This window comes from Squalius cephalus (genome assembly GCF_949319135.1).
Source record: "Squalius cephalus genome assembly, chromosome: 24".
NCBI classification, from domain to species: domain Eukaryota; kingdom Metazoa; phylum Chordata; class Actinopteri; order Cypriniformes; family Leuciscidae; genus Squalius; species Squalius cephalus.
This window is the reverse complement of record NC_137145.1, coordinates 15,108,623-15,118,947: the sequence shown is the minus strand read 5'-3', so window position 1 is coordinate 15,118,947 and position 10,325 is coordinate 15,108,623. Positions and strand designations below refer to the sequence as shown.

At 37.6% G+C, this 10,325-nt stretch overlaps 1 protein-coding gene across 1 annotated transcript; it reads left to right on the top strand.

Moving 5' to 3' along the window:
- Positions 1–4,489: 4,489 nt before the first annotated feature.
- Positions 4,490–6,857, top strand: ugt5d1 (UDP glucuronosyltransferase 5 family, polypeptide D1). The gene is made up of 2 exons (XM_079860424.1): positions 4,490–4,579; positions 4,723–6,857. The coding sequence occupies exon 2, from the start codon at positions 4,728–4,730 to the stop codon at positions 6,324–6,326; it is 1,599 nt and encodes a 532-aa protein (XP_079716550.1). The 5' UTR covers positions 4,490–4,579; positions 4,723–4,727; the 3' UTR covers positions 6,327–6,857.
- The last annotated feature ends 3,468 nt before the right edge of the window (positions 6,858–10,325 follow it).

Below are 10,325 nucleotides of genomic sequence, written 5' to 3'. Positions count from 1 at the left end.
GAGTTTTGTTTGTTTATGTGTAGAACATAGGCCTACATAGATTCTGTGTGCAGGTGTTACAGATGCTATTCAATCTCTCCATATTTCAGTGTCAGACAGGAAGAATTTAACAATTTGCAATGCAACAAACTTTTATTAAACATGTATTTATTGTACAAAACTGTAGCTGTTTTAAAAACTGATTTAACACCTATTACATGCAGAGCTAACATTCAGGTAAATCTTAGCTAGTTTGGAGTTAGTGAAATGAAGCCTATGAAGAACCTTAAATTGACCTAAGCCCTGCCTTGCACAGGGTGAGGAGGAATGCACTGTTTATTATTTTTATACGAAGTATGAGTGACTCCTGCTGGCGTCATTCACTTTTAATTTTGATGCCACACCCTCTCCAGGAAAAACTCTAAAAAAAAAAAAAAAAAACCTTCCCATGTGACAGGTGTAAAAAATTCTTCTCATGCGGAAATTATGTTGATGTGCGTGTAGAAGACCACAGTTCACGAAGTGCTGAGGAATTGTTATTAAAAGTTTTCTGTTTCAGGTAGGCTATTTATTATTAAAAGTTTTCAGTTTTCGGGATGTTACATGTTAATTGAGATAGGCCTACTGTTTAATAACGCTCGAGTTCGAACAGGTCTGGAAGACGGAAAACGAACTTTTTTTTATTTTTATTTTTTTATTTTTATCATGCTGACAGATAAGCATATCTGCATATGTGTGATGAAATACATATTGTGTAAAAAAATAAAAAAAATAAAAAAAAGACAGCGCATGACACTTCCTAGTCTCTGTTTTACTTGAGCTCCATCAGATTACATTCAGGCATTGCATTATCTTGCCGTTTGGTGAACGTGATTTCACCAAGTACCATGTTCCTGGATCAACATCTTTGTTGATCCTGGAACAACTTTCCAATCAACCAATCAGATTTGAGGAACAAGTTTACAGTTTATGTCAAGTTTAGGCTTAAAACCAGGGTGAGGTGCTTCAACATCAGTGTTATTCACCTATCATTTCCCTCTGATTTTAGGGAAAAGTTTGGGTAGGGTTAGGTTTAGGGGTAGGGATAGGGTTAGGACTAAATTTTGGGGCAGGAATGTTATTCCAGGATCAACAAAATATGTTGATCCAGGAACATGTCTTACTTGGCAAAATCACGGTGACCCTTGCCGTTTACTGTCAGGTACTATTTTTTCTGTGGAAAAATGGAAATTAATCATTTTAAAACGGATAGTTCCAGTCCTTGATTCTGATTGGTTGAGCCGCGTTCGAAGCATACACTGTAAGGTTCGAAGCCGTTGCAAATTACTCAACAAACATACACCTGTGACCGCATTACATTAGTATTACTGCGCAACTGCCGTTTGTGATTCTTTGTTGCTGCATGTGTTGCTTAGCAACCTCTTTGGAACTACATTGCTTGGCGGATGAATAAATGTGTTATGATGACGTTATATTTTTTGTTGCTGGTGTTTATTTTTTGAATAAAATAAATATTAAAAGGAATATTTTATGGAGTAACCATTTTATTAACTTTAATAAAAGTAACATATTAATAAATATAGGTATTTCGGCTTTAATATTGTGTAGTAACCGTTTTGAGTACTCACTTACGTAAACTCTGTGTTCCTATTGTTATTATTATTATAATAACCACGAAAAAAAAGATTGTTTGACTACACTGGTTCATCAAATCCTTTGGGTTTAAATGCTGTTCATTATTATTCCAAATGCTGGAGGCTGCCTAATATTCACCCACCACCCTTGACAGTTTGGGTAAAACTGATGATTCAGTCCCTCTTTTGTGAGCAACTGCATTCACTTAAAACTTGCTAGAGGTCTTGTAATAGGAAACAGCTGAGTTTCTATGAAGATCCTTTCAAATAAATAAAAAAGATTGAGAAGCTGAATGTGTGTTTGAATGTGTTCATGACAAAGCATTACGTCTGTTTAGAGGCCTTCCCTGACCACCTTGTGCTAAAACTGTTCCACCAAAGTCCTTTGCTTATTGAAATTCACATCAGAAATAAAACAAAGGAAAGTACACAACCATTCAAAAGTTTAGGATTGGGAAGTTTTTCTTTGTGTTTTTGAAAGAAGCCTCTTTTGCTCACCAAGGCTGCATTTAGGCCTATTTGATCAAAAATACAGTACAAACTGTAATATTGTTAAATATTATTACAATTTAAACAACTGTTCTATTCTATTCTAATATATTTTTAAATGTAATTTATTCCTGTGATGGCAAAGCTGAATTTTCAGCATCATTACTCCATTCTTCAGTGTCACATGATCCTTCAGAAATCAGTCTAATATGCTGATTTGCTGCTCAAGAAACATTTCTTATTTTAATCAATGTTGAAACAAGTTTTGCACTTAATATTTTGCGAAAAATCGCGATACTATTTTTTCAGGATTCTTTGATGAAAAGAAAGTTAAAAAGAACAGCATGTATTTGAAATAGAAATCCTTTGTTACATTATAAAAGGCTTTACTGACACTTTTGAAATTAATGCATCCTTGCTGAATAAAAGTTTTTTTTTGTTTTTTTTACTGACCCCAAACCTAAGCCTAACACAGGTTCAGTGCAACTGTATCATCCACAAAACAACTGTAACACCAACAGAGGGCATCATTTTGTTAAAGACACATTTTTTCAAGTTTTTGTCCAAATGGTTTATTTATGTGAATTGTCAAACATTTAAACTTTTCCCATTAATCTCAGTGTCTGTTTGATAAGCAGGTAAATAATGAAAAGATTACAATCCCCTTTCTTTCATTTAAGTATTTAAATGCCCTTTTAATGCTGATAAACAGTATTTATGACATTAATTTGGATGGTCATGCATGGTCCTCTAAAACGAATGGCTTCAATCAAAGAGTGAAATCATGCAGCTAAACAGATTCCTGCCTCTGACTGCTTGGATTGCTCACTGCCATTGTCTCAATGTAGGAAGAAGGAAATAGTGATATCCAGGGAGTGTCCAGCTTTATATGGTTTATTTTGCATGTCTAAGTGACCGAAGAACACAGAGATATTGTGTAAGACCGTGCAATTTAAATCAAAACTCTTGGCATCACACTCTGGCATTGTGTTTTGCTCCAAACGTTTTAAAGTTGACAATAAATTTAAACCCAAAATGCACTCAATGTGAGTGGATACAACCGTTGAAGGACAAAACACTGCTTATGAATCTCTATGTTGCCATGACATATCTGAGTATGCTTGCTATCTTGTTGCACTTCCTTGATTCGGTTTATATAATATAACCCCAAATGTCTAATTGTGCTGACAGCTTGGGGAATGGGTGCAAATAGAATTTCCAGGATGTGAAGAGGCTGCTAAAACAGCCTTGAAGTAGTCTGCATCCCTTCTTTGTGAAATGATTCTCCTCTGTAACCAATTCTTAGATTTAGCTGTTTGTTTGTAGGGATTTCTTTTATTTTCTTGGGTTTGGGGGCTCTGTGTTTACCTATCCTTCAGAAATAGAGTTCATGACCTTCATAAAATAGTCTAGACCAAAAGGAATAGTTTACTAAAGCTTAACCCTGTAAAGCCTGACATATGAAATAGTATTCAGAAAAATCAGATTTTCTTTAAAATAGAGCAGTTTATTGAACCTTAAGACAAAATATAAAAAATAGTATGATATAGGAGAATATGGAGCTCATACTTTGTTGCAGTTGCTTATGGCAAAAAAAGTAAGATGACATTCTGATAGCTTGTAATATAAATCATTGAGATCTTTATAAGAGTATAGCAACTATAAAATGCATATAAATATCATCATCTTCTAATAATGCCCCAGTAAGATATTTAAATGCTTAGTTTTATGATCAAGAGTAAAATCAGGAAAGATTTCATTGTTTGTTTTTAGAATAACTTTATGTAGAAATTAAGTGACATTTAAAACATGTGACAACTTGCCCCAATCTGATATGTATATTGCTTTCTTTTGGCATTTTTGATGACAGAGACAGTATAGAGAGGATGATCCTAAATTATTAGAGCTAGCCTTGAACTTCCACCACCACATGAGCAGCATGCCTGAGCACGTGCAACTGCTTGGCCCCTTTTCTAACAAGCTAGTGTTATTTTTTACTATCATTCATTGTGTCACCACCTTTTCATCCTTTTATTCTTTCAACTTTGATTCACACTTTATCCTGAGGGCCAGCAGATATTTCCATCAGTCCTGTCTCCACTTGTAAAGCTTTCTCTTAAAGTAAGCATTTAGTATACTTGTAATGTGTGTGAAATTATGTGTAAGTGTTTGTCTGCATGCATTTTCCAATAACTTGTGGTTACATAAAGATGATTGACATTAGGTGACACTTGAGTATGCGGGTACACTCCAAACTTTTGAACTCTATCACTGCAACAGTCCAAAAGTGCTATGTCTTAGTGCACCTTAAACCATATGCAGTTTCTGCATGTTAATTATTGATTTGAATGTTAATAATTTAGCCTAAGTGGACTTTGTAAAATCTTAGTAAAGGGCAGAATTTGAACTTAGTGGCTCAGATGAATGGAGCTGGAATGAGCAAGTGTTTGTCTTTCACTCATGCATGAACGATTAAGGTAAGAATCTTGTCAGTTAGTAACAGTTTAGTCGTGTTAGTTTTGCACATGAATAATTTCAGTGTTCAAAAACTTTTTGTGAGTGCAAATTAGAAATGAGATATATTAATATTTGTTTTGTTTCATTTGACATGTTTTGTCAGGTACAATGAAGTCACTTTCAAACCAGTCGCATTTCATAATTGGATTATTTTTGGCCTTGTCTGTTATCACCCTGAGCTGCAGCGGGGGTAAAGTTCTTCTGTATCCTGTTGATGGAAGCCATTGGGTCAATATGAAAGTCCTGATAGAAGAGATGCACTCCAGGGGCCACAACATCACCGTGATCCGACCCAAATCCAGCTGGTACATCACGGAAAAGTCCCCTCTCTACACTTCCATCACAATCCCAGATGAAACAAATAAATTTGAGAACTTTTTTGACGAGTATTTAGTGAAAGTGATGGAGATAGAGAGAGGCGATGCTTCTGGATTGTCATTCTTGCAGCTTCAGGTTGATTTGTTCACAATGCTGTCAAAAGCACATTATATTTCATGTAAAATGGTCTCAGTCATTTTAGAAGATAAGGCATTAGTGAAAAGACTCCAGAATGAACGATACGACCTGGTGCTCACCGATCCTGCCATAGCAGGCGGGGTGTTTTTAGCTCATTATCTAAAACTCCCTCTTGTTCTCAATGTACGATGGATCACCAGTGGTGAAGGACATTTTGCTATAGCACCATCTCCGATGTCTTATGTACCTTTACCAGGCACTGGTCATACAGATAAAATGAGCTTCACTCAAAGGGTTAAAAATGTTTTGTTTCAAAGCTTTATTTTCTTCCAGAACAGATTTGTGGTGGGTCCACATTATGATGCGCTAATAGAGAAGTATTTTGATTACAAAACGGACATTGTTAGCCTCATTCAAGCTGCTGATATCTGGCTCATGAGGGTTGATTTTGTCTTCGAGTTTCCGAGACCAACCATGCCAAATGTTGTTTACATGGGTGGATTTCAATGCAAACCTTCCAAGCCTCTTCCTGCAGATCTGGAAGCGTTTGTGGAGAGCTCAGGAGACCACGGTTTTATTATTATGTCTTTGGGAACACTTGTTAAAAGTCTCCCTGCCGACATGGCGAACGGTATCGCGGCCGCTTTTTCTAGTCTACCTCAGAAAGTCATCTGGAGACATCTTGGAGATCGCCCATCTACAGTGGGCAACAATACTCTAATTGTGGACTGGATGCCGCAGAATGACCTCCTGGGACATTCCAAGATCAAAGCCTTCGTAGCCCACGGAGGAACCAATGGAGTGCAAGAAGCCATATACCATGGGGTACCGGTCCTGGGTATTCCTTTGTTCTTTGACCAGTTTGACAACTTATTACGTGTTCAGGAGAAAGGAGCAGGTAAGATACTTAAGTTGTCAGAGCTCAGAGGCCATACTTTCGGACAAACCCTACAGGAATTGCTCGGTGACGCCTCCTACAGGAGAAACATGCAGAGACTCTCAGGTCTCCACAGGGACCAGCCGATGAGCCCTTTGGACTCAGCCATCTTCTGGATCGAGTATGTGATCAGAAATAAAGGTGCGACTCACCTGCGCTCCGAGTTCTACAAGATGCCATGGTACTCGTACCATTCTGTAGATGTGTTTTTGGTTCTTTTCGCTGTCGTTGCTGTGTTTGTGCTTTCTGTAGTTGCAATAATCAGATATGTGTGTTGTAAAACATGCTGTAAACGAAAAATGAAAAATGATTGATGCTATCTAGATGATTTTTATACTAAGATTTGCACAAAAAAAGGATTACATTAAAGGATTTACTGATACCATTGCCATATGATTATATCATGACAAATACATTTTTAAATATGTTGCAAAAGTTCTTTACACAAAGTTTTACAACTATTTTTACAGGTGCCAAATGCATATTTAAGTTATATTTATAAAAGACTACTGACAAACCTCATAATGTGTATCTTTAACTACAACCTTGCTGAAAGATCCAGGATGAATTCCATGTTGGTCCAGACTGGTTTATGCTGCAATTAGAGCTGGTGGACCAGTCATGCTGTTCTCAAGAAAAAAAATGAGCTGGTATAACTGGTCCACAAGCAACCAGGATCCCATGCTTGTCACAGCATAAAAACAGGTATATCTTGTGCTGGTGACCAGAAATGCTGGATTTTTCAGCAGGGAAGTTGTCGTTTGAATAACCAGTCAGTTACAACTGTGATCCATGTTTCATTATTGCATGTTGTATGTGTTTGATTCACTAAAAATAATCAACTCATAAGAGTCATTTGTTCAGAAGTCAGACTACACTGGTTGCTCCGTTTGTTTGGGTTAACTAAAAAGAACCGGCTCATTAGACTCGTTCAAACTACAAACCTAATTTCAATGTCAAAAATGTACATTTACACATAAGAACCAACCGCAACTTTCAGACGACATTTTTAGCTAAACTTTCACAGTGTAGTATCAAAATCTGACTCCCCGTGAAATGACTCCTCTGGATCTTAGGACAGTGGGATATCATAAACAGCGAAGGATACAGTAAATCTATGCGGCCTTCAAAATGTATCAGATGAAGGTATCTCAGAAGACTGGAATTGGAATTGGAATTGAACTGGCTCGAATAAGAACCAATTTTAGGTTTCCATCCCTATAATAATAAATTAAATGCTTCATTATAAGCTACATGGTATACTGATGCATAAAAAGAATGGCATACTTGAAAAACATTGCCCTTGGCTAATGTTTGCTGTTTGAGGCTATCTACAATCCTGGTTGAGTTTAGAGTGCTTTTTCAAACTCATGTTGATTGAATGATGAGAGCTGTGTCATTGTTAGCATTCTCACTGCTGTTTTGAGCAATTTGAGCTCCTGGAGGTCACCACAGAAGGTCATTTAATGTGTTACATGTGCTAACATGCTCACTTTATACTGAGAGACTCGCTAATAGGCATAACGATGCAAAGTACACCTCATATGCATGGTTAGAGTGAACCTTCAGCACAGTTGTGACTGATTACATCCAGCTGTTAGTTTTTTTTACATGCCATGACTAGAAAAAACATATATCGTTTTTTTTTTTCTCTAGTCATGCAACACATTCTCATACCCAAGACGTCACTTTTTGTCACTTTCAACCATGCTTCAATATCTGACGCTCAAAGCACCCTTTAGCGTCCATATGTGACGCTTCGGTTATGGGTAGGTTTAGGCGTCATGTAACTGACGCTTTCGAAAGCGTCAATATCCGACGCACAAAGCACCCTTAGCGTCAATATGAGACGCTTCGGTTGGGTAGGTTTAGGTCTGTGGTAGGGTTATGCGTCTCATATGGACGCTAAAGGGTGCTTTGAGCGTCAGATATTGAAGCATGGTTGAAAGTGACGTCTTGGGTATGAGAACGGGCTGAGTCATGGTATGTAAAAAAACTAATAGATCCCAGCTGGACGTAATCAGACTCAGGCCAATACAGCATCAGTTCACCTTGGGAATGAAAGTCCTTCGCAGTGGCCAGAACAGTGGCCAGGTCAATATGTGATGCTGGTCGAGGAAAACATTTTCTGACTTGTTCCTCCAAAATTCCCCAAAGTGCCTCAAAAATATTTAGATCTGGTGACTGTTCAGGCCATGGGAGATGTTCGACTTCACCTGCAGGTTCATCAAACCATTCTGTCACAAATCGTGCTGTGTGTATTAGTGCATTATCATGCTGATACATGGCACCCCCTTCAGGGTACAACGTTTGAGTCATTGGGTACACATGGTCCTCCAGTATGGTTCAGTAGTTCTTGGCAGTGATGCGCCCATCAAGCACAGTAGGAATGCTATATTGCAGCCCAAACAATCACTGATCCGTGTTTTACTATGGGCACACAACAGTCCGGGTGTTAGGCCTCTTTGGGGCTTCTCCACACTGTAACTCCCACGAATGTAGGAAAGACAGTGAAGGTGGACTCATCAGAGAACAATTTGTTTAACATTGTCCACAGCCCAAGATTTCCACTGTTGGTACCATTTGGCATTAGCACAAGTGACCAAAGTTTTGGCTAGCAGCTGTAGAGCTCCCAATGAACAGTTTTGGTGGAAACAGGAGGGTTGAGGTGCGCATTACTTCTGCAGTGAGTTGGGCAGCTGTGGTTTTATGTTTTTTGAATACAATCTGGGTTAGAACCTTTCAGACAGCTCCTATTACATTGATAGTTCCTCCTGTTGGATGCGGTTCATCCTTCATGGAGGTATGCAGACATTACCCTGGATATCATAGCTCTCAAAACACCACAAAGACTTGCTGTCCTGGTCACAGATTAGCCAGCGAGACGCACACCAACAATTTGTCCTCTTTTGAACTCCAATATGTCCCATTATGTTGTGTGGAATGCAATATTTTATGTACAGCTGTGCTATTGCTCTGCCAATTCAACCTTCACACGGTGCTCTTACTGATGGAATGTTAAATCAGTGAAGATTGGCCACCAGGCCGCACATAGGCGTGAAACCTCCAACATACTGGCCACTGTTTCACTGTTTCATATATATATATATATCAACGCATTCTCATCCTTGGGCGTCATAACATTTTATATTACACATTATTCCATAATTTAGAATTTTATTTTTATTTTTATTTATATAGTTTCAGTTTAATAAAGCTCATTTTTATTACATTTTATTGCCATCTAACACTTGTATGTACTCAAAAGTCCAATGCTACTCTAGACTTGACCGAAAGTTAAAGATCACTGGATCAGAAAGGAATGTTGAGGGAATCGTAACTCAGGAACAAATATAGACCAGCGCTTCATACTGTATTATTGTTGGAAATTTTGACAAATTACTTTGTGGTTGTGCGATGTGGTTTTATGAAAATTTACAAGGGTTTTAAATTCATACCAATGAATCAAAATGTTGACAGACCATGAACACGACCAGCTTTCAAACCTATTTGGGTTTTTGTGCATACGATCAGCTTGTTTTACTGACCATGTTTCTCTGTGGGTCAGAGTGTGTTAAACACTTAAACCTCAATCAATTACAGAAGTGCCGCAATAAAACTGTAAATCACTGCCATTTAAACCACAGGCGCTATAAACGAATTTACCAGTATTTATTCAAACAAAGCTCCATAATGATTGAGGATAATTACTTGTTGGATTTGAGAATGTAGCGGCTTGATTTTACCTCAATGAAAATGCATTTTTAGAGCTGAGATGAATTTTTTTTTTTTTGTCACACTGGATGCTTCACACATTACAATTTCAGTTTGCACAACCTTTTAAGGATCAATTAGATACAACTACTCATACTGATCATGTTTGCTGTGATTCTTCCTGCAAAATCTCATTTTGACAAAACACAGACCTTTTAAATACCAAGAAAATCCACTAATTGGTTTCAGGAAATGCAAACAAACAATTGCTGAAAAGAACAAAGCACCAAAGGGAATTGTAATGAGCTCACCAAGAAGTGTTCACAGCAACAGTCTATTTACCTTTACATGTGTGCTCTGGAGCGCCTTCAACTTTGTGTTTGTAAAAATGGCCAGCCAGCAGGAAGAATTTAAATGAGTCTTGCAGCAATCATCTTTGTTCGCAGTACTGTTTGAACTGAGGTTTCTTATTGCTCAGCATCTGATGGGAGGAAATCATTCGTCATAAAGGACGACTAAAAATAAATATGTAATTTTTTTCTTGATTGAAATGTTTATAGCTTTATTATATAAATGAGAGATATGACTGAAAATGAGGC

Coding starts and splice junctions, on each gene's coding strand:
- ugt5d1 (XM_079860424.1), top strand. CDS start 4,728: ATGAAGTCACTTTCAAACCAGTCGCATTTCATAATTGGATTATTTTTG.